This window comes from Pongo pygmaeus, chromosome 4, assembly GCF_028885625.2.
Source record: "Pongo pygmaeus isolate AG05252 chromosome 4, NHGRI_mPonPyg2-v2.0_pri, whole genome shotgun sequence".
Taxonomy (NCBI): Eukaryota; Metazoa; Chordata; class Mammalia; order Primates; family Hominidae; genus Pongo; species Pongo pygmaeus.
The window spans coordinates 84414508-84440165 of NC_072377.2; the positions used below are offsets into that span (position 1 = coordinate 84414508).

General features: G+C 38.5%; 1 protein-coding gene across 5 annotated transcripts in view; it reads left to right on the forward strand.

The window, feature by feature from the left end:
- The window catches only part of MSH3 (mutS homolog 3), a 231691-nt gene that overhangs the window by 66317 nt on the left and 139716 nt on the right, over positions 1 to 25658 (forward strand). For all 5 annotated transcript variants that reach the window (XM_054489804.2, XM_063665452.1, XM_063665451.1 and 2 more), the window contains exons 9-10: positions 11597 to 11709; positions 15003 to 15117. In XM_054489804.2, coding sequence (XP_054345779.1) covers positions 11597 to 11709; positions 15003 to 15117 — 228 coding nt within the window. The remainder of the gene's footprint in view (positions 1 to 11596; positions 11710 to 15002; positions 15118 to 25658) is intronic.

Below are 25658 nucleotides of genomic sequence, written 5' to 3' on the forward strand. Positions count from 1 at the left end.
TTGGTTATAGCTGTCTGTGGCCTTTATACATGGAAGATTGGCTAAGCTTAAAATTCTTGGCTTACAGTTTATTTCTTTGAGTATCTTAAATATGTTACTCCATTGTCTGTAGTGTAAAACACTGCTGTTAAAGTTTGGCAACTCTGTTTTTCTTTCATTTATAGACAACTTGTCATTTTGGCTGGAAATAATTTTACTAGATTACTTATTGTGATGGTCATTATGGGTTGATTTCCCCATGTATGTGATGTGTTTTTTTAAATATGCAGTGTCAAGTGATTTTTCTATTTCTTTGCTTTGCCCTCTTTGCCAACTTCGTACCTTGGGAGCACCTTTTATACACGTTTTAGATCTTCTTTGCCAACCTTTTGTATTTGTTACTATCTTCCAATCTTTCAAATCTCCTTTTTCATTTCTTTTTGACTTTGAAAAAAATTTCCCCCTTTCATTTCCTGCTTCTTATCTTTATTATCTGTAGTATTTACTCAGTTGTGTGCCTTCTAGTCTATCCTTCATTCTGAGAAGTTTTCCTTTTGTCTCTAATTCCTGAGTTCTGCCCGTTCATTTCTGAGTTTTTCTAAATCCAATTTGTTTTCTTAATAATTTTTTTTAACTTGTTAGGGTTTTCATGTTTTATGGAGATATCTAACATGATTCTGTTGTCTGTAGAGATGTTATTATGTTTTTTCTTTTTTTTCTTATAACTTTAGACAGATTTGAGTTTGGTCCTTTTCTATTACTCATTTTTATGCAAATTCATTTTCCCAAACTTTTAGAAGAGGCATGGGTTCAAAATAGCTTTTCTGACTTCACAGTTCTGGTAGTGTTTTTTAACTCCAAGTATTATTTATAAACAGTTCATTCATTTTTAAGTGTACAGTTTACACAACTGTAAGTGTAAGTGGTAGTTTTACACAATTTTATAACCACTATCATAGTCGAGATGTGGAAGAATACTTTTACCCTAAAACTTTCCATGTGCTTTTGCAGTTGATCCCCTCCCTTCACATCTGGCCCTAGGCAATTATTAATTTTCCACCAGTATATTTTACCTTTTACAGAATTTCAAATACAGGATATCTTACAATATATATTAAAATTTTTTGGCTTGATTTCTTTCACAAAATATGATTTTTTGAGATTCATTCTGCTGCATATTGTCAAAGTATTTGAAAATGTGACAGCTCATTTTCTCCTGGCTCTGTTCTGTAGTACTTTTGTCTTTTTAACAATTATCCTGTTACCCTTTTCTCCCCATTTTAGATTCTGTTCATAGGAGTTTTTCCTCAGTGTAAGATTTGTCCTAAAAAAGTGCTTTGCATCACTGGTTTTGTGAATTCATAGGGCCTGGAGTTCTCAAGCCCCTTCAGGCTTTACTGTGGACGCCGTGTAGTCACTATTATCAAATGTACAACCTGCACTCCCAATTTCAGCTCCTCAAAATATCCTACTATACTTTCCAGCGAGTACCTGGTTGCTGTTTTGTGTTGTTTCTGTTTTCCGATTGTTAGAGTTCTGTTGCTTTCATCTGCTTCTTCTCACGTGGTTGCTGATAGCATTTGTATCTTATTGTTCATCCCACCTGCTTGCATTTTGGGGTTCTTAATATCTTGAGATGCAGTTATAGTGTAGTACATGTTATCTGGGGTTTTAGTTTGGTTATTAAATTCTCTTCTTATGGCAGGATTTAGGGAGACTGAAAAACTATGCTTGAATCTAACAAAAAATAACATTTATTTCAATAAAATATTATATCAAGGAAAATAGCAAAAAATTACAAATGTGTGTTACGTTGATAAAATGATACATATATTTCTACTTTTCATAATATTGAGGGAGGGAGTGTTCTGCTTTTTTTTTTGCAATTATTTTTTTCTTTTTTTATTTTATTTTATTATTATTTTACTTTAAGTTTTAGCGTACATGTGCACAATGTGCAGGTTAGTTACATATGTATAAATGTACCATGCTGGTGTGCTGCACCCATTAATTTGTCGTTTAGCATTAGGTATATCTCCTAAAGCTATCCCCGCCCCCCCCCCACCCCACAACAGTCCCCAGAGTGTGATGTTCCCCTTCCTGTGTCCATGTGTTCTCATTGTTCAGTTCCCACCTATGAGTGAGAACATGTGGTGTTTGGTTTTTTGTTCTTGTGATAGTTTACTGAGAATGATGATTTCCAGTTTCATCCATGTCCCTACAAAGGACATGAACTCATCATTTTTTATGGCTGCATAGTATGCCATGGTGTATATGTGCCACATTTTCTTAATCCAGTCTATCATTGTTGGACATTTGGGTTGGTTCCAAGTCTTTGCTATTGTGAATAGTGCTGCAGTAAACATACGTGTGCATGTGTCTTTATAGCAGCATGATTTATATTCCTTTGGGTATATACCCAGTAATGGGATGGCTGGGTCAAATGGTATTTCTAGTTCTGGATCCCTGAGGAATCGCCACACTGACTTCCACAATGGTTGAACTAGTTTACAGTCCCAGCAACAGTGTAAAAGTGTTCCTATTTCTCCACATCCTCTCCAGCACCTGTTGTTTCCTGACTTTTTAATGATCACCATTCTAACTGGTGTGAGATGGTATCTCATTGTGGTTTTGATTTGCATTTCTCTGATGGCCAGTGATGGTGAGCATTTTTTCATGTGTTTTTTGGCTGCATAAATGTCTTCTTTTGAGAAGTGTCTGTTCATGTCCTTTGCCCACTTTTTGATGGGGTTGTTTGTTTTGTTCTTGTAAATTTGTTTGAGTTCATTGTAGATTCTGGATATTAGCCCTTTGTCAGATGAGTAGGTTGCGAAAATTTTCTCCCATTTTGTAGGTTGCCTGTTCACTCTGATGGTAGTTTCTTTTGCTGTGCAGAAGCTCTTGAGTTTAATTAGATCTCATTTGTCAATTTTGGCTTTTGTTGCCATTGCTTTTGGCGTTTTAGACATGAAGTCCTTGCCCATGCCTATGTCCTGAATGGTAATGCCTAGGTTTTCTTCTAGGGTTTTTATGGTTTTAGGTCTAATGTTTAAGTCTTAATCCATCTTGAATTAATGTTTGTATAAGGTGTAAGGAAGGGATCCAGTTTCAGCTTTCTCCATATGGCTAGCCAGTTTTCCCAGCACCATTTATTAAATAGGGAATCCTTTCCCCATTTCTTGTTTTTCTCAGGTTTGTCAAAGATCAGATAGTTGTAGATATGCGGCGTTATTTCTGAGGGCTCTGTTCTGTTCCATTGATCTATATCTCTGTTTTGGTACCAGTACCATGCTGTTTTGGTTACTGTAGCCTTGTAGTATAGTTTGAAGTCAGGTAGTGTGATGCCTCCAGCTTTGTTCTTTTGGCTTAGGACTGACTTGGCAATGCGGGCTGTTTTTTGGTTCCATATGAACTTTAAAGTAGTTTTTTCCAATTCTGTGAAGAAAGTCATTGGTAGCTTGATGGGGATGGCATTGAATGTATAAATTACCTTGGGCAGTATGGCCGTTTTCACGATATTGGTTCTTCCTACCCATGAGAATGGAATGTTCTTCCATTTGTTTGTATCCTGTTTGATTTCATTGAGCAGTGGTTTGTAGTTCTCCTTGAAGAGGTCCTTCACATCCCTTGTAAGTTGGATTCCTAGGTATTTTAGTCTCTTTGAAGCAATTGTGAATGGGAGTTCACTCATGATTTGGCTTTCTGTCTGTTATTGGTGTATAAGAATGCTTGTGATTTTTGTACATTGATTTTGTATCCTGAGACTTTACTGAAGTTGCTTATCACCTTAAGGAGATTTTGGGCTGAGACAATGGGGTTTTCTAGATATACAATCACGTCATCTGCAAACAGGGACAATTTGACTTCCTCTTTTCATAATTGAATACCCTTTATTTCCTTCTCCTGCCTAATTGCCCTGGCCATAACTTCCAACACTATGTTGAATAGGAGTGGTGAGAGAGGGCATCCCTGTCTTGTGCCAGTTTTCAAAGGGAATGCTTCCAGTTTTTGTCCACTCAGTATGATATTGGCTGTGGGTTTGTCATAGATAGCTGTTATTATTTTGAGATACGTCCCATCAATACCTAATTTATTGAGAGTTTTTAGCATGAAGCGTTGTTGAATTTTGTCAAAGAGCTTTTCTGCATCTATTGAGATAATCATGTGGTTTTTGTCTTTGGTTCTGTTTATATGCTGGATTACATTTATTGATTTGCATATATTGAACCAGCCTTGCATCCCAGGGATGAAGCCCACTTGATCATGGTGGATAAGCTTTTTGATGTGCTGCTGGATTCGGTTTGCCAGTATTTTATTGAGGATTTTTGCATCAATGGTCATCAAGGATATTGGTCTAAAATTCTTTTTTTTGGTTGTGTCTCTGCCCGGATTTGGTATCAGGATGATGCTGGCCTCATAAAATGAGTTAGGGAGGATTCCCTCTTTTTCTATTGATTGAAATAGTTTCAGAAGGAATGGTACCAGTTCCTCCTTGTACCTCTGGTAGAATTTGGCTGTGAATCCATCTGGTCCTGGACTCTTTTTGGTTGGTAAGCTATTGATTATTGCCACAATTTCAGAGCCTGTTATTGGTCTATTCAAGAGAGTCAACTTTTTCCTGGTTTAGTCTTGGGAGGGTGTATGTGTCGAGGAATTTATCCATTTCTTCTAGATTTTCTAGTTTATTTGCATAGAGGTGTTTGTAGTATTCTCTGATGGTAGTTTGTATTTCTGTGGGATCGGTGGTGATATCCCCTTTATTATTTTTTATTGCATCTATTTGATTCTTCTCTCTTTTCTTCTTTATTAGTCTTGCTAGCAGTCTATCAATTTTGTTGATCCTTTCAAAAAACCAGCTCCTGGATTCATTAATTTTTTGAAGGGTTTTTTGTGTCTCTATTTCCTTCAATTCTGCTCTGATTTTAGTTATTTCTTGCCTTCTGCTAGCTTTTGAATGTGTTTGCTCTTGCTTTTCTAGTTCTTTTAATTGTGATGTTAGGGTGTCAATTTTGGATCTTTCCTGCTTTCTCTTGTGGGCATTTAGTGCTATAAATTTCCTTCTACAGACTGCTTTGAATGTGTCCCAGTAATTCTGGTATGTTGTGTCTTTGTTCTTGTTGGTTTCGAAGAACATCTTTATTTCTGCCTTCATTTCGTTATGTACCCAGTAGTCATTCAGGAGCAGGTTGTTCAGTTTCCATGTAGTTGAGCGGTTTTGAGTGAGTTTCTTAATCCTGAGTTGTAGTTTGATTGCACTGTGGTCTGAGAGACAGTTTGTTATAATTTCTGTTCTTTTACATTTGCTGAGGAGAGCTTTGCTTCCAACTATGTGGTCAATTTTGGAATGGGTGTGGTGTGGTGCTGAAAAAAATGTATATTCTATTGATTTGGGGTGGAGAGTTCTGTAGATGTCTATTAGGTCCACTTGGTGCAGAGCTGAGTTCAATTCCTGGATATGCTTGTTAACTTTCTGTCTCATGGATCTGTCTAATGTTGACAGTGGGGTGTTAAAGTCTCCCATTATTATTGTGTGGGAGTCTAAGTCTCTTTGTAGGTCACTCAGGACTTGCTTTATGAATCTGGATGCTCCTGTATTGGGTGCATATATATTTAGAATAGTTAGCTCTTCTTGTTGAATTGATCCCTTTACCATTATGTAATGGCCTTCTTTGTCTCTTTGATCTTTGTTGGTTTAAAGTCTGTTTTATCAGAGACTAGGATTGCAACCCCTGCCTTTTTTTGTTTTCCATTTGCTTGGTAGATCTTCCTCCATCCTTTTATTTTGAGCCTATATGTGTCTCTGCACATGAGATGGGTTTCCTGAATACAGCACACTGATGGGTCTTGACCCTTTATCCAATTTGCCAGTCTGTGTCTTTTAATTGGAGCATTTAGTCCATTTACATTTAAAGTTAACATTGTTATGTGTGAATTTGATCCTGTCATTATGATGTTAGCTGGTTATTTTGCTCGTTAGTTGATGCAGTTTCTTCCTAGCCTCGATGGTCTTTACAATTTGGCATGATTTTGCAGGAGCTGGTACCAGTTGTTCCTTTCCATGTTTAGTGCTTCCTTCAGGAGCTCTTTTAGGGCAGGCCTGGTGGTGACAAAATCTCTCAGCATTTGCTTGTCTGTATTTTATTTCTCCTTCACTTATGAAGCTTAGTTTGGCTGGGTATTAAATTCTGAGTTGAAAATTCTTTTCTTTAGGAATGTTGAATATTGGCCCCCACTCTTTTCTAGTTTGTAGAGTTTCTGCCGAGAGATCCGCTGTTAGTCTGATGGGCTTCCCTTTATGGGTAACCCGACCTTTCTCTCTGGCTGCCCTTAACATTTTTTCCTTCATTTCAACTTTGGTGAATCTGACAATGATGTGTCTTGGAGTTGCTCTTCTCGAGGAGTATCTTTGTGGCGTTCTCTGTATTTCCTGAATCTGAATGTTGGCCTGCCTTGCTAGATTGGGGAATTTCTCCTGGATAATATCCTGAAGAGTGTTTTCCAACTTGGTTCCATTCTCCCTGTCACTTTCAGGTACACCAATCAGACGTAGATTTGGTCTTTTCACATAGTCCCATATTTCTTGGAGGCTTTGTTTGTTTCTTTTTATTCTTTTTTCTCTAAATTTCCCTTCTCGCTTCATTTCATTCATTTCCTGTTCCAGCACTGATACCCTTTCTTCCAGTTGATCGCATCGCCTCCTGAGGCTTCTGCATTCTTCACGTAGTTCTTGAGCCTTGGCTTTCAGCTCCGTCAGCTCCTTTAAGCACTTCTCTGTATTGGTTATTCTAGTTATACATTCGTCTAAATTTTTTTCAAAGTTTTCAACTTCTTTGCCTTTGGTTTGAATTTCCTCCTTTAGCTCGGAGTAGTTTGATCATCTGAAGCCTTCTTCTCTCAACTTGTCAAAGTCATTCTCCGTCCAGCTTTGTTCTGTTGCTGGTGAGGAGCTGCGTTCCTTTGGAGGAGGAGAGGCACTCTGCTTTTTAGAGTTTCCAGTTTTTCTGCTCTGTTTTTTCCCCATCTTTGTGGTTTTATCTACTTTTGGTCTTTGATGATGGTGATGTACAGATGGGTTTTTGGTGTGGATGTCCTGTTTGTTAGTTTTCCTTCTAACAGACAGGACCCTCAGCTGCAGGTCTGTTGGAGTTTGCTAGAGGTCCACTCCAGACCCTGTTTGCCTGGGTACCAGCAGCGGTGGCTGCAGAACAGCGGATTTTCGTGAACTGCGAATGCTGCTGTGTCTGATCGTTCCTCTGGAAGTTTTGTGTCAGAGGAGTACCCGGCGGTGTGAGGCATCATTCTGCCCCTACTGGGGGGTGCCTCCCAGTTAGGCTGCTTGGGGGTCAGGGGTCAGGGACCCACTTGAGGCAGTCTGCCCGTTCTCAGATCTCCAGCTGCATGCTGGGAGAACCACTGCTCTCTTCAATGCTGTCAGACAGGGACATTTAAGTCTGCAGAGGTTACTGCTGTCTTTTTTGTCTGTGCCCTGCCCCCAGAGGTGGAGCCTACAGAGGCAGGCAGGCCTTCTTGAGCTGTGGTGGGCTCCACCCAGTTTGAGCTTTCTGCCTGCTTTGTTTACCTAAGCAAGCCTGGGCAATGGTGGGCGCCCCTCCCCCAGCCTCGCTGCCACCTTGCAGTTTGATCTCAGACTGCTGTGCTAGCAATCAGCGAGACTCCGTGTGCCTAGGACCCTCCGAGCCAGGTGTGGGATATAATCTCCTGGTGCGCCGTTTTTTAAGCCCATCGGAAAAGCGCAGTATTAGGGTGGGAGTGACCCGATTTTCCAGGTGCCATCTGTCACCCCTTTCTTTGACTAGTAAAGGGAAAGGGAACTCCCTGACCCCTTGTGCTTCCCGAGTGAGGCAACACCTCGCCCTACTTCGGCTTGCGCATGGTGTGCTGCACCCACTGTCCTGCGCCCACTGTCTGGCACTCCCTAGTGAGATGAACCCGGTACCTCAGATGGAAATGCAGAAATCACTGGTCTTCTGCGTCACTCACGCTGTGAGCTGTAGACCGGAGCTGTTCCTATTCGGCCATCTTGGCTCCACCCCCCAGTTCTGCTTTTGTGATGAGGTATAGCCATTTGTGTTTCTGTGTTTTCTGTGTCTTTTACATATGTCTACCACATTATTGTCTGTTGTCTTAGATTGTAAACTAAGAAAGAGTGATTGTTGTGTGGCATATGCCCATGAAAATTTGTTTAACTGTTTTTGTGAAGAAAAAAAATATATAAACTATAGATTTTCTGTCATAAATCCTTCTTTCTGAATTTTAACCTAGTTGTAAAGCAAAATAGGTAATAAAGTTTCACTATTGTTTATTTATTAGAAGGCATTGTAATTGAACTTTTAAATCAACTCATACGATCTCTTTGCTCAGGAAGGAAAATCATAAAAATAGATAAAAGCTTGCTTTATTTTGATGCTGGGGATGGTTTCAAGTCTTTTTTCAGTTTTATGTAGAGACCAAGAAAGTGTTCTGCATAGGGAGCCAAAGAAAAAAATATTGAGAAACTTTCTAAATTATCTTAACTCAGTTGTTTACAGTATAGCTTTACTTTACAGACAACTTTTTATGTTCTTAGATCATTAGATATACCTACATCAGTATATATAAGATAAGCTTCCAAAGGAAATACTCTTTGCTTTGGGAATACTCTTTGTAAATACTCTTTCCTATCATCTACTAATTTTCATTATAGCAGCAGTCTTTTGTTTGTATAGGTCAGTGGTTCTTTAACTTTAGTGTGCAGTAGAGTCCCCTGATGCTGGGCCCCACCCAACACCTGTTTCTGTTTCAGATAAAGACAAGAGAGAGGTATGTGTATACATCTAAGAGTGAGCACAACCAAAGCTGTATAAAACCTTCATGGAGGAAATTACAGAACATTACTGTTGGATATAATAGACATGAATAGAGGAATATACCAGCTTTGATAATGTGATATCTCTATTTAAGATGTTATTTCTCTCTAAATTAATTCATTACATATCAAATCAAAATACCAATAAGGGCTGGGCACAATGGCTCACACCCATAATCCCAGCACTTTGGGAGGCCGAGGTGGGCAGATCGCTTGAGTCCAGGAGTTTGACACCAGCCTGGGCAACATGGTGAAACCCTGTATCTACTAAAAATACAAAAAAATTAGCTGGGCGTGGTAATGCCTACCTGTAGTCCTAGCTACTTGGGGCTGATGAGGGAGGATTGCTTCAGCCTGGGAGGTCAATGATGCTGCAGTGAGCCCTGATCCAGCCTAGGCGACAGAGTGAAAATAAATAAATAAATAAATAAAGTAATCCCAGTAAGTTTCTTGTGAAGACAGAAGGTAAGTGAACCTAAAATTCACAAAGAAAATCAAAGGGCCAGGAGTAGCCAAGACAATCTTGAAGAGCAAGGTAGGGGCCTTGCCACTTTAGGTATAGATGCCAAGCCCTGGAAATTAAGAGTCTGTGGTCGTGATACAGAGATAGACAAAAAGACCAGTGGAACAGCATGGAGAATCCAAAAACATATATAGAAATGCAATATGCAGTGAAAGTAACATTATAAATCATCAAGGACATATGGAATGCTCTCTAATTGCTGCTTTGATAATTAATTATGTGGAAAATTAAATTCTATTTATAACTTCACACTATCCACAAAGATAAATTCTGGTGAATAAATTCAGAAAGCAGATCTTAAATTTATTAGGAAATATAAGAAATAATAAAATACTTAGCTGCGGTTAAAATGTAAAAAGCACATGTATCTTCATGTATAAATCTTAGAAATAGTGTTAACATTGAGTATAGAGTCAATTTGTATGGTTATGATAAAGTACCGCTCATACAAAATGAAAAGCATGAAATGATACAGTTTTTTATAAAACATGAAAACATGCATGGTAATATACATCACATTTAAGATAATGTTTGCTTCTTTTATTTATTTTTTTTTAATTTGAGACAGAGTTTCACTCTTGCCCAGGCTGGAGTGCAGTGGTGTGATCACAGCTCATTGCAGCCTTGACTCCCTGGGCTCAAGTGATACTCCCACCTCAGCCTTCCAAGTAGCTGGGACTACAGGCATGTGCTACCGTGCCTGGCTAATTTTTGTATTTTTTGTAGAGAGAGCCATGTTGCCCAGGCTGGTCTTAAACTCCTGAGCTCAAGCAGTCCTCCTGCCTCGGCCTCCCAAAGTGCTGGGATTACAGGCGTTGAGCCACCGTGCCCGGCCAGCATTTCCTTCTGGAAATCGTAGAGGGATGTGATTAGGGAGGCTTATGTGCAGGCTACAACTGTAACTAAAATTTTATATTTTTAAATAAAAATGTTTTAAAGCAACATGTGACAAAACATTAACACCAAATGAATATCAAACAACAAAGAAATAGTTGAAGAAATTGTGGCATCTATATACTATGAAATATTTTTCAGCCATTAAAAAGAAGGAGTTGTAGCTAGGTCATTTTTATGGAGGGACTTTCAAGAATTATTAAGTGAAGAGAACAAGACACAGAAATATGTTTATAAAATCATCTCAGTTTTATAATGTAGTAATATAACATATAATGAGCATATATTATATATGCTTGTGTATGACCAAAATATGGACATGAAAAAATATGGAAAGATTCATTCTAGGCTGTTAACATGAGAGGTAACAGTCATGGGAGTGAGGTGATAAAGAAGAGAAGGAGGACGGAATAGGGAGTCAAGAAACATAGAAAAAGAAAATACACTACCCAGCATGCATGCTATGATTTTGTTTATGTACTTAGGCAAATTTTTATACATATTTTTAGGAGGACTGTAAAATCACTTTAAAGAGTGAGAGTTACCCTAATTTACTATATTTGACTGGAGACTGTGATAGAAACAGATTTAGCAGAAAGTCCCTCAAAGAAAGAGTTACTCAGTGCTGTATTCTGTTGCTAGATTATTTAAACAAATAACATAATCAAATCAAAATGATGCTTTTCAGTTTTTCTCCCTTCATATTTAGTAACATAATGGACCCTAATTTCAATAAGTTTTTCTTTTTAAATAATGATAGATATAAAGTACTCACAATGTGCTAGGTGATATAAAAATAGCCGTTAATAAAAAGTACTTGGCGAGGCACAGTGGCTCACGCCTGTAATCCCAGCACTTTGGGAGGCTGAGGTGGGCGGATCACGATGTCAGGAGATCGAGACCATCCTGGCTAACACGGTGAAACCCCCTTTCTACTAAAAATACAAAAAAATTAGCCGGGTGTGGTGGTGGTCACCTGTAGTTTCAGCTACTCGGGAGGCTGAGGCAGGAGAATGATGTGAACCCAAGAGGCGGAGCTTGCAGTAAGCTGAGATTGCTGCCACTGCACTCCAGCCTGGGCAACAGAGTGAGACTCCATCTCAAAAAAAGATAAAAATAAAAATAAAAAAAAATAAAAAGTACTCATTTTAATATTTTATGAAATAGAGCATTTTGGCAGAGAAACTTTAGCTCTTTCTTTCTCTTTCTTCAACTTGGGAAAGAATAAGGAATAAATCTTTATCTTTTTTTTTTCTGCTTCTGGCCAAGACCTAAATACCAGCATTTCATGATAATGGATAAGTTATCTTTGAAATTTTCCTTTTTTCTTTCAGTGTGCAGGATGACAGAATTCGAGTCGAAAGGATGGATAACATTTATTTTGAATACAGCCATGCTTTCCAGGCAGTTACAGAGTTTTATGCAAAAGATACAGTTGACATCAAAGGTAAATATTTTCCCAGTATGTCCTCAAGTTGAACTGATTTGAAATTTGGATAAAGGTATGAGTATGATTCTCAATTTAATAATGACTAGGTAGTTACTATAAATATGTGGGAGAAGAAGAGCTCACTGTTGTTGTGCTCACCAGAAACACTATTGCACTGCAGTCCCAGCTACTGGTTAGGCTGAGGCAGGGGAGGATCACCTGAGCCCAGGAGTTCGAGGCAGCAATGAGCTATTATCATGCCATTGCAGTCCAGTCTGGGCAATAAAACGAGACCCTGTCTCTTAAAAAACAAAAAGAACCATTGCAGCCTCTTTTGAAATTATGACCAGCTAGTAACTCGATGGTTTTGACATATTCATCAGAGTGGAAGGAGTTTTTGACCATCTTTCCTTTTTGCTTATCTTTAAAGATGGCTCATTAGTATCTTTGTATTTTATAGACTGTTTGGATGATAAATATTCTGATGAAGACTAGCATTTTGAAAGGTTGGTTGCCAAAATTAAAACACCAGAATGTTAGTGACGGGTCGAAATATTTTAGGTAATCATTATTTGTCTAATTCACATGTCCACAATCAGGCATTAATGTTTACTTTCATTTGTACCTCACATTCCTGCCAGTCCAGCTTATGTTAGTGTCCATTTTGTGGATGGTGAGGTGAATAGACATTTTCCCTCTTGGCATAGACTTGGTTTCACTCTAATCTTCATCAGACTCCATATGGAGGAAATTTATCTCTGTCACATGCTAGAGAGCATTCATCATCAGTTCCCTGTCACTGCTCCATTTAAGCATCAGTGTCTGGTTAGCATTTCCTTGCATCTAGGCATCAGTGTCTTGTTAGCATGTCTCTTTTAATTTCATGATGCCTTGGTCAAATAAAATGTCTGAGCGTGTATCCCACTTCTTTTTATTTTTTTCTATAAGGTCTCACTCTGTCACCCAGGCCGGAGTACAGTGGCACAATCTTAGCCCACTGCAGCCTCTGCCTCTTGGACTCAAACAGTCCTCCCACCTCAGCCTCCCAAGTAGTTGAGACTACAGGCGTGCGCCACCACACCCAGCTAATTTTTGTATTTTTTTTGTAGAGGTGGGGTTTTGCCACGTTGCCTAGGCTGGTCTTGAACTCCTGGGCTCAAACGATCCTCCCACCTCAGCCTGCCAAAGTTGCTGGGATTACAGGCATGAGCCACCGCGCCCAGCCAAGTGTATCCCACTTCTAACACCAGTGTTCAGTATTACCGAGAGGTCATCTTATGTTCAACTGAAGACCTAACTAAATCCCAAGACTACCATGACCCATCCGTGGTACCAGATTTACTTAAAAGATATGGGCCAGAAAACACACCTTGCAAGCAGAGCATGTGTTGCTCTTAGTGGGATAGTCCTCACAGCAGACTTTGTGGCAGTGCCCGGGAGAGTGTATGAAGGAGGGAGACTCACATCAAGTGAGCGTAAGCGCCACCCTGGCCTAGAAGCTCCATGCCCTTGAGGAGCCTGTATTTCTTGCTGCAGTCTCTACAAAAGACGTGCCAGTTTACAAAAGTCAGTGCACTAAGGGAAGGCCAAAACTCTGTAGTCAGGTATTTATAATTCTTCTCAGTCCAGATATAATTTATTGATATTTGGTCATTTTTACCACAGGCAGTGCTACTTCTAACACATTGATACACCATCTTTATCATGTTTTCTGGGGAAGAAAGCTAGAAAGTTAAAAGAAAATCAAATTCTCAGTGGAATGGAAAGGTGTTGTTAGCATTTCATTTACACTCTGGTTTTATAAACACCTATAGTTAAAATTAATAAGATATTTTACTGATTTGTAGAGAACATCTTGTAATATATATTTTTTTACTTCTAAGAGTAATTAATGCTTATTGCAAGAAAGTCAAACAGTGTGGTCGTATATAAAGAAAAAAGTAAAGTGCCTGCCCTCAAACTTGCCCTCTGCCCTTGCGGCTTATATGTCGGAGGGGTTATCATTAATAATTTGGCATATATCCTTGTGTAAAACTCCACACATACACACATAAACATACACATATAGTTCTCTGTATTTGTTTAACATAACTGGGATTTATTCGTTCAGCTAATTTTTTGAATGCCTATTATATGCCAGGCATTGGGCATACAATAAGGAATAAAACAGACAAAAATTCCTGCTCTTTTGGAGTTTACATTCTAATGGTGAGAGATGTACAATAAAGTAAACTAGTGTGTTAGAAGGTGATAAGTGCTATGAAAAAAATAAGACAGGGGAGTGGGTTGAGCTTTTAAATAGGATGGTAAAGGAAGGCCTCACTGAGAAACAGCACTTGAACGAGGATTTGAATAGAGACTGAAGGAGTTAAGGGAAAGAGCCACATAGACGTATGAAGGAACAGTATTTCAAGCAGAGACAACAGTAAGTACAAAATTTCTTAAGGTGGGAGGGTGCTTGGCATGTTTAAGGAATAGCAAGTAGTCTGTGTGCTGGAACAGAGTAACTGATGGGGAGAACATTAGGAGGTGAGCTCAGAAATAAAGAGGAGATGGCAGGCAGTATAGGGTCACTGTAAGGTCTTTGGCCTCTACTCTTAATCAGTTGGGGAATGTTGGAGGACTTTTGAGCAAAATAGTCTAATGATCTGATATACATTTTAAAAAGAATTCCTCTGGCTGCTCTGTTAAGAATACCCTGTAGGGTGCAAGGATGAAGCAGTGAGACCAGATGGAAAGCTGTTGCAGTGTTTGTGGTGAGACATGAAATTGATCAGACAACTTTTTTCCCTCACTTAGCAACATGTTATAGATGGCCTTCCATATCAGTGCAGATAACTGGAAGTCATTCCATTTAGTTGGTATGTAATAACCAAGATTTACCAAACTTTATTTAAGTACTACGCTGTTAATGTTTATTTAGGTGGTCTCTAGGTTTTTTTTAGTACTCCAAAAGATTTTTCAAGTCACCTCCTCGTACACACATCCTTGACATGCAGTTTGGAGTATTTCTAGACAAAGGGGATGGGCATTTTACATTTTGAAAAAATACCCCGTTCTTCAAAAAAGGTTCATTCCACCATCAGAAAAATGCCTTTTTTTTCCATGCCCTGGGTATTAGTAATGATTTACATTTTTCCAATGGTCAGTTTTAGGAGATATTGTCCAAATTATTATTTTGGTAACCATTAAGTTTTACTTAAAATTTGTGTTTAATAATGCTGACAAGTTAATGATTCTGTTTATTACACTTTTTAATTTGATTAATTTAAAAAATTTTTTATAACAAGTTAATATATTCTGTTTTCTAGGTTCTCAAATTATTTCTGGCATTGTTAACTTAGAGAAGCCTGTGATTTGCTCTTTGGCTGCCATCATAAAATACCTCAAAGAATTCAACTTGGAAAAGATGCTCTCCAAACCTGAGTAAGTGATTCCTCCAAAATTAAAAAAAGGGGGAGCTTATATTATGAACATTTCTTAAATTGGATTTGGCAGTACTATACTTAGAGAAGCTTGCCTGCTATTAATAGAATACTAGGGTGCAAGGATGAGCTGTTTGGTATTGTTGCTGAAGAATATTAAAAATATATTGGCTGGGCACGGTGGCTCATGCCTGTAATCCCAGCACTTTGGGAGGCTGAGGCGGGCAGATCACGAGGTCAGGAGATCGAGACCATCCTGGCTAACATGGTGAAACCCCATCTCTACTAAAAATACAAAAAATTAGCCGGGCCTGGTGGCGGGCGCCTGTAGTCCCAGCTACTCGGGAGGCTGAGGCAGGAGAATGGCGTGAACCCTGGGGAGTGGAGCCTGCAGTCAGCCCAGATCGCACCACTGCACTCCAGCCTGGGCGACAGCGAGACTCCGTCTCAAAACAAAAAAAAAGTGTGTATCTATATAGATATATAGATATATAGAATTCTGTCACATAAATTGTATTCATGATAGCTATTTGATATATTATAGTTTTGACTACAAAACTGTGCTTTATACTAACTGGACCCAGAAATAGTATTAAAAAGCATTCATAAAATGTTACCACCTTTCTTATTCTTGGTTTCAGTTCTTATTTCATAGACCATGAAGTTAGAGATAAAAGGGCCAGCTGCTAACACAGCTTTTTACAAGAGTGATTAACTGTGGATTTTGGAAATTTAAAAGCTCACAATTAGCATTCCTAGTTTAATAACCATTGGAATAGAAAAAAGTAGTAGGATACTTTCCTTGTCTTTTTATATTCCGCCTTCACCAGCCCCTTGTCTTTGGGTCTGTCAAGAATCACCCTCCATTATATTGATCCAGGATGCATCAGCTCTGTCCCATTCTGCACAAGTGGGAGGGGAGATAGGTGCTATCTCAGCAAAATGACAGAATAGAAATTAACTAGGAAACAAGGAGATGGTGCTGGTTCAAGGTTACTGGAGAGAGTCGAAGAAAGGCAGGTTCCTTGGGGTTCTTTTTGTAATGTCTTTGATGTCCGTTCTCCCGTGTGGTACTAGAACAGAGTATCATTTCTCTGGAAGCAACTTTATCCTATTTAAAAGCAATCCAAATGCCCATCAGGGATCCTTGTGCTATATTCATGCAATGTAATGTTATACAGCAGTGAAAATGAATGAACTAGAGCTATTAATATATGACCAATGCTTAAAATTTCATGAAAAGTATATTAAGCCAAAAATAAAGTTGCTGAAGGCCACGTAGTACATACCATTATATGAAGTTAGAAACATGTGAAATCGTACTCCGTACTGCTTAAGAATATATATGTAGTTAGAGAATAAGTGAAGACATGCAGGGGAGTGATAGAAAATTCAGAAGCAGGGTTTCTTCCAGGAGGAAGAAGGGAAAGTAGCAAAGGTTGGGGATGGACGTGGCATAGTGGAGTTCTAACTGATGTTTCATTTATGAACGTGGGTATTGTATTAATCTATACATTTTTTAGTGTGGCCAAAATGTTTTATTTTAAAAAGTGTCAGCCCGGCATTATACCCTCATTGGATTCTACTTTAAGCTCCAAAAATAAACTTATTAAAGAGATCAATCTATATGATTGGTTGTGTTGGGGCTTTGTAAAAAAAGGGGTGACAAGATACCTACCAGTTTGACTTGTCGTGATAGGGACCCTGTAAGTGAGGTACAATTAGTGATAAATAGCTTGCCCATTAAGACTTGTGTTTCTGTTCCTGTATATTAATGTTGGGATAAGGAAACTAACTTAGAAATCAGGTCCTGATGTGTTTAGAAGCAAATGAATTTGGACCTGGAAAGATGTGTCCTCCTCATATATATATATTTTTTTTTCTTTTTTTTTTTTTTAGATGGAGTCTTGCTCTGTTGCCCAGGCTGGAGTATAGTGGTGCGATCTGAGCTCACTGCAACTTCCACCTCCCGGGTTCAAGCAATTCTCCTGCCTCCACCTCCCAAGTAGCTGGGATTACAGGTGCATGCCACCACGCCCAGCTAATTTTTTGTATTTTTAGTAGAGACAGGGTTTCACCATGTTGGCCAGGCTGGTCTTAAACTCCTGGCCTCAAGTGATCTGCCCGCCTCGGCCTCCCAAAGTGCTGGGATTACAGGTGTGAGCCACCACGTCCCACCTGTCTTCCTCATATTTAATTGGAAATAAGAATAATACCAAACAATAAAACAAGATGTCTATATATACTGAAATTAAAATAGCTTCTTTTCAAATTACCTGAAGGTTAACCTCTTGATAAATTGAGCGAAGCTGAACTTTTTGCATCTCATAATTGGTGGTGGAGGATGGTCAGGAAACTGGCTCTGCTAGTGACTTAGTGTATGGTCTAATCTACCTGTTGGGTACTTCCATGGAGCCAAAGCCAAAAGACATAAAGTTCTCCGCTTTGTATATATTCCCAGCAACCAGCATAAGCCCAGCACCTAGTAGGCTTTTATTATATATTATTATATATAGTATTAATATAGGATTAATGAAAGAAGGAAGGAATTCTTCATTCTGTGAGGGTATATTTCATTGGAAATTGCCAAAAGGTCATTGGAAACCAAGATTAATAAAGATGGTGATCAAACTGGTACTCTAGTTTTGCTTAAAAACGAAATGTGGTGTTCATGAGTGGCACGTAATTTGAAGGTCATTCTAAAAGAGTAATTCTGTAGTGCTTATATTTTGCAAAAATAATGTTGCTTCTTAAGGTGATTACTTTGGAAAAATGAATATTCTTCTTGTAGATGAAAAATTCAGTTGCATTACTTCATAAACATACTTTATGCTGCTGAAGTTTTGGACTTTTATTTACAAAGCTGTGTTATCAAGGGGAAAATAAATTTCACTTGAGTTGACTTGTTTAGTAAATGCTTTCACAAACATTGCTGCATATTTCATAAAAACCATGATATGCATTTATTTAAAGGTCCTTGTGCCATTACAGTAGAATTTTAGATAGTTTGAGAAAATATACCATTTCAGAAATTGTTCTTAAGGATGATTGAAGTGAAGTTTTGTTAAGACACACTTGAGGTTCTAAAGTTATTTTGAGAGTTTAAGTTTGTTTCAAAGAAAAATAGTGTAACAAAATAAATAGAATGTGAGGGATATTATTTATTATAACAGAATTAAACTGATGCCTAAATTTATGAAATTCAAGGGAATCAACTTTTTGTTGTTAGAAATGAATGCTTTTGTCATTTTGGATGGTTTTTATTAAGATTGGAGTGGTCACAACTTCAAAAAGATATTGGAAATTTTAGGAAAGAGTGAGAAAATCCACCCAAGATAAACTGTAAAACCTCTTTTTTAAAAGAAAACTTCTTATGATAACAGAATGATAACATGTGGTGATTACCTTTACTTACTAGTGAAAGAAATAGCTTAATATATAAGTTACTCTGATGACATCTAATGGCTAGCAGCCAGGGATGCTGCTAAACATCCTAAAATGCACAGGATATTTCCCTAAAAAACACGTTATTTGGCCCGAAATTTCAACACTCCAAAACCAAACAAATATATTACAGGAAAAGAAACTACAGACCAGTATCTTTTGATTATAGACACAAAAATCCTCAATGAAATATAAGTACATGGAATCAGGAATATAAAAACGATTGTACTCCATGACTATTGTATTTATTTCAGGCATACCGGCTTGGTTTAAAAATCTGGAAACCAATCAATGTAATCTACCTTATCAAAAACTACATGATAGTCTCAATAGACAGGAAAAACTCTGCATAAGATTCAACACCCCTTCATGATAAAAACGCTCAAAAAACTACAACTAACGTGGAACTTTCTTGACCTGACAAAGGACATTTATGAAAACCTCACAGACATTAAACCTGTCTGTTGTTGTTAAGATGCAGTATTCCTCAGATCAGTCTCTAAGTTCAGTGCAATTTGTATCAAATCCCAGCTGGCTTCCTTGGAGAAATTGACAAGCTGATCCTAAAATTCATAGGATTCATATCTCTGTTTCAAAACTTACTACAAAGTGAGTAATCAAGACAGTGTGGAGGGTGGGATTAAAAAAAGACAGTGTGGAATTGGCATAAGCACAGATATATGATCAATGTGATAGAATTGAGAGTCTAGAAAGAAATTTATGGTCATTTGATTACTGACGGGGTTGTTAAGACAATTCAGTGGAGAAGGAATAGATTTTTTTCAAACAAATGGTGCCAAGATAACTGTCTGTGCAAGAGAATGAAGTTGGACCCTTACTTCATGTCATATTTGAGTTTGGAAGATAAAATGGACCAAAGACCTGATATGAGTTAACACTGTTATACTTTTAGAAGAAAACATAGGTGTAAATCTTTGTAACCTTGAATGAGGCAATGATTTCTTAACTATGACATCAAAAGCACAAGTGAGAAAAGCAAAAATAGATACATTGGACTTCATCAAAATAAAAGCTTTTATTCTTCAAAGAACACCATCAAGAAAGTGAAAAGACAATCCACTGAATAGAAGAATTTTTGTAAATCATATATCCAGTAAGGGACTTGTATCTAGAATATATATATAAAAAAACTCTTACAAGTCAATGGTAAAAAGATAACTCAGAAAATGGACAAATGATCCATCAAGGTTTTTCTCCAAAGAATATATGCAAACGACCAAGAAGCATGTGAAAATATGCTCAACATCATTAAGCATCAGGTAAATTCAAATCAATGCCACAGTTAGATAACACTTCATACCCACTAGGATGGCTATAACTAGGAGAAAAAAAAGGTGTTGGCTGGGATGCAGACAAGTTGAAATCCTCATACATTGCCAGTAGGACTATAAAATGGTACAGCCATTTTGGAAAACAGTCTGGTAGTACCTCATGACATTCATTATGTGATCCAGCAATTCCACTAGATGTTACTTAAGACAAGGAAAATATGATGTCCACATAAAAACTTATACAAATGTTCATAAGAGCATTAGTCATAATAGCCAAAAAGTAGAAATAACTCTAATGTCCATCAACTGAAGAATGGATACCTAAAATGTGTTATATGCATACAATAGAAGATTTTTCAACCATAAAAAGGAATGAAGTACAGATACATGTTGCAACATGATGAACCTTGAAAATATTATGGTAGTTGAAAGACATCAGTCAGAAAAAGTCTCGTTTTGTCTGATTCCATTTATATGAAATGTCCAGAATAGGCAAATCCATAGAGAGAAAGTAGATTAGTGGTTGCCTAGGGCTCTTGGGTTGTTGGGGGGAATGGAGAGTGATTGCTAATGAGTATAGAGTTTCTTTTTGGAGTGATAATATCTAGAATTACATGGTGGTGATGGTTGGCCAATTTTAATATACTAAATACCACTTAATTGCACACTCCAAGTGGGTGAATTGCATAGTGTGTGAATTATATCAATAAAGTTGATAGACACATACACACTTATCTTTTAAATGTCAGTAGTGCTGAGATTGAAAAATCTTTGTCTCTGTCTATTTCAATTCTATTCTTAAGGCAATATCCTTCTGAGGCTTATACCCAATGCCTCATGTATTTTGAGGTATTTCTACTCTGGTTGGAGAGTGTTCCAAGCCCTTTGTGAACTCTGGTCACTGTTCACTACTAATTTCTGGTAGTTATTTCCCTGGTCCCACAGAGGTCCCTAAATGCCTTTGAGGACTGGTACTTGGCCAAGAGTTGAGGTGACCCTTCAGCAGATCTCTGGAGCTCTATGTGCAGCTCTGTTATCTGGCATTCTGTCTCACAAATTCTAGTTTCCCTGCGCCCACCAAAGAGGCAGTCATGTTGTTTACCTCATTTGTTTTTCCTCTCTCAGGGTCACAGTTCTGCGCCAAGTGTTGTCCAATACCTGAGAAGTTTTCCCCCTCATGTGTTTTGTCAAGTTTTCTTATTGTTTATGGTTGGAGGACATTTCTCAAGCAGTTACTTTTTTATGAATGAAAGCAGAGGTCAGGTGGCACAATAGAACACTGCACAGAAAGAACAGAAGAGGGAGGCTGGAGAAAAACATTCTATGAAGTTTAAAACATGATTGCCGGCCAGGTGTGGTGGCTCATGCCTGTAATCTCAGCACTTTGGGAGAGTGAGGTGGGCTGATCTGAGGTCAGGAATTCGAGACCAGCCTTGCCAACATGGCGAAACCCCGTCTCTGCTAAAAATATAAAAATTAGCTGGGCATGGTGGCAGGTGCCTGTAATCCTAGCTACTTGGGAGGCTGAGGCAGGAGAATGGCATAAGCCTAGGAGGCGGAGGTTCCAGTGAGCCAAGATCATGCCACTGCACTCCAGCCTCGGTGACAGAGTGAGACTTCATCTCAAAAAAAAAAAAAAAAAAAAAAGTTGAGCACAGTGGCTCAACGCCTGTAATCCCAGCGCTTTGGGAGGTCAAGGCCTTCAGATTGCCTGAGATCAGGAGTCCGAGACCAGCCTGGGCAACATGGTGAAACCCCATCTCTACTAAAATACAAAAAAATTAGCCACGTTGATGGTGGGCGCCTATAGTCCCAGCCACTCACTCTGGAGGCTGAGGCAGGAGAATTGCTTGAACCCAGGAGGTGGAGGTTGCAGCGAGCTGACATCGTACCACTGCACTCCAGCCTGGGTGACAGAGCGAGACTCCATCTCCAAAAAACAAAACCAAAAAGAACAGAAGAGCGAGATGTATGAAGTTAGAAAAACTGTCCTAAACATTGCCCATGTTCTAAAACTTCAGGAAAATTAATCTTCACTTAAAAATTAGCAATGGGAAAAGAACCAAATTCAAATTTCTTACAAAATTTTTATGAGAAAAAAGAGAATAAGGAGTAGGATGTCATTACAGATAATGTATACATGCCAGAAAATCATGGTCACAGATTAAATAAAAATGACGATCTGGCTGGGCACAGTGGCTCACGCCTGCAATCCCAGCACTTTGGGAGGCTGAGGCTGGCAGATCACCTGAGGTCAGGAGTTCAAGACCAGCCTGGCCAACATGGTGAAATTCCGTCTCTCCAAAAATACAAAAAATTAGCTGGGCATGATGGCGGGTGCCTGTAATCCCAGCTACTCAGGAGGCTGAGGCGGGAGAATTGCTTGAAACCGGGAGGCGGAGGTTGCAGTGAAGCGAGATCGCACCATTGCACTCCAGCCTGGGTGACTGAGTGAGACTCCGTCCCCCCGCCCACCACTCCCCCACCAAAAAGAAAAACTACTGTTTTAAAATGAGCTAAAAGACACTAAGAAAATGATACTAGATGTGAAGGAACATAAATAAGAAGTATGAAAGATTGCAAATGAGGTGATAGGATTTAAGAAAGAAGTATAAAGATCAATTGAGGACTGAAGCGTAAACTTGAAAGAACATAATAGCGAATAAATGTAATACATATAGTTTTAGAGTAGAATTTTAAAAGAGGGATGTGCAAAAAATTAACATAGCAGGCCTGATCACAAAGCTTTCCTTAGAAAGGCCTTCCTGCAAGCTTGGCCCTTGACTGGAGTCTGGGACCTTGAATTTCGGGAGAGTTTTCACCATTTCCTGATGAGAGTGGCTCACTATGCCTTAACTGTGCAGACAGTGTGGTTTCTGCTGATCACCTACTTTCTCGGAGCTGGAATTTTGGTACATGGTAGGAAGATGGTGCCTATGGGACCAGTCCGGCATAGAAACCATGGGTGCTGAGTCTCTAATGAGTTCCCTGGTGGACAGCATTTCACACATGTTGTTACAATTCATTGCTGGGGAAATTTAAGTGCATCCTGTGTGACTCCGCCTGGAGAGGATTCTTGGATGCCCTGTTCCCCCTGGACTTTGCCTCAGGCACCTTTTCCTTTGCCTGATTTTGCTTTGCATTCTTTCACTGTAGTAAATCATAGCTGTTAGTGTTATTCTATGTCGAGTCCTGTGTATATACCATGAGTCATTGAACCTGGCAGTGGTCCTGTGGACTCAACATACACCTTTCTCATTATTTGCCTTTCTAATGGGCTTATTGGCAGGATTTAGGAATGCAAAGTTAGTCATGTTGTTTAATTACAGATCAATTATAAGTGAATCTACAACCCTGAAGTTTTGTAATATAGTACAATTTATATTTTATAAATCAAATTAACTGCCAAAAAGTTAGACTAGTGATGAATTTATGAACTCTGAAAGCTATACACACAGAAATATTTTCAGCATTAGATTTCGTGTGTTATATGGCAGTTTTTGTCATTGTTTCCATTTTAAAATGATATTTAAATAAGTTCTGTACCCTTATTGCCTTTGTCTAAGTCCTTTTTTTTAAGCAGGGTTAGAGTAATATGGAGTTGATTTCTCTGTCTAGCTTTTGGCAAAGATGTTTCCGTCCCACTATTGAGGGAAAAAAAGCATCTATTGTATTTTTGGTGTCTGAAATATTGATAAAACTATTTTCCCATGTTATATATAAGATTTCTATGCAGGTTCACAAAGCATGAATTCTAGCCAGATGTTGTTGGTGAGTTTCATTTCAAAGCACATAGAATTTGTCTTCTTCCACAAGGATAAATAATTTAGAATTGCTTGACTGTTTCAGGTCAGTGATCAGATACTATTGGATACCTTAGCATGCTGGTAGATATAACCCTTAGTTCAAAAATATATATAATTCTAATGGAAATAGGTGCTAACAGAAGGAAATTTCATTTCTATTGGGAAGGAAGACTCCAACTCCAGAATACGTATAAATTTATACTTATAAATACTTACGAAATATATGGGAACTCCAGAAGCATGGTTAGTCCTTCTTGTAGTTGCTTGATAATTATTCTAGATGGGAATCAATCTGATTTAAGATTGCCCAGTGGTTGATCTTTTATTAAAATCAATGTAGATATCAGTTTAAAAAAACTCTTACTGCATCTGATTTGAACTTTAGATTGCTTGTTTAGTAAGGACAAAAAGAAAAAAACAAAAACACACACAGCAAAAAGAAAAGACAAAAACACCCATAACCAACCAAATAAAAAACTACACACATAACACATTAATACTTACGTTAATACCGTTAATTAAAATAACCTATACCTTTGCTCTCTAAAGGTCTGGGGTTGTGAGCTAACTTAAAAACCAACTTGGTTGTTCACAGTTACTGGTTTCTTTTTGATATTGCAGATGTTTGGTAATTATATGTAGATGAAGGCTGTAAGCCCTCTACCCCACCCCTTGTATACCAGGTAGTGGGTTAATTCAAACTGAATTCTGCCACTCATTTAGATACTTTTTAGCAAGCAGGCACACAAACAGTCATGTAAACTCTTCTCTAGCTTTATGAAATTCCAATTCTGTCTTTTTGGTATTCGGACAGTATGTTGTTTCGGTGGTTCACCTGAGGCATATGCAACATTATAATAGGGACATTTCACCTTTAGTTGGAGTCAGGGAACAAACCCTGAGATAATTGGTAGAACAGGGGATGCTTTCAGAATCCTAAGCCTAAAACACCATCCCTTAGGGTATGGACTGTTGGATTTATAGAATTATACCCTGTTCATATGAGGGAGGAGGCAACTGGGCAGTATTTCTGGACAGCCCACAAACTTCCATACCACCGTGAAAAATTATGTCTTACACGTCTGTTGTTGACAGAAGATAAAGGCAGTGAGCTGAGATGCTTTTAGGAAAGGCTGCTAGATTGTGGTTTCTTGATTAGTCTCATGCCAACTGTTATGGCCTGGATGTTTGTGTCCTTCAAAATTCACATGTTGAAACCTAATCACTACTGTGGAGATATTAAGAAGGGGCCTTTTACTAAGTGATTAGGTTATGAGGGCAGATCGTTTGTAAATGGGATTAATGCCCTTATGTTAATAGAAAAGACTTAAAGGAACTGTTTGTCCCTCCTCCATGTGAAGACACACAGAAGGTGCCATCTATGGGGACTGAGCCCTCACCAGACACCAAATCTGCTGGCACCTTGATCTTGGACTTGACAGCCTCCAGAACTCTGAGCAATAAACTTCTGTTTACAAACTGCCCATTCTGAGGTATTCTGTTATAACCCAAATAAACAAAGATGCCAGTTAAGCACCGTTCTAGAGTCGATGTCTGATTAGGGCACTAACATGTTAACTAGTCACCCCTAGGATGGACTTAGTTAAACCTAGTTGTCAGAACAGCAGAAGTAAGGACCCATATCTAAACACATGGGTAACTGGTTAGATACCAACTCAGAGCCCAGGCTATCAGCCAAACTTCCAACTTAGATCTTTGACCATGAATTCATGTGAGCTCTTGTCAGCTACATAGCCAATCACTGCCTAATTGTTTCTTCCTGTAAATAATGTTTTACATTTTATAACTGTCTGGCTATTTCACAGACATTTCTGGAGCTTTGTGATTCAAAGGGAAAAATATAAACCCAACCTGGTTTTCCCATAGGAAGATGGCAGATATTTGTAGAGCCTCTACTGTCCGCTAAGCTCTACAGGTGGTACAAAATGATTGCCTTCAGGAAGCTTAGATCTATTAAGGAGGGTAGAGGCACAACATAA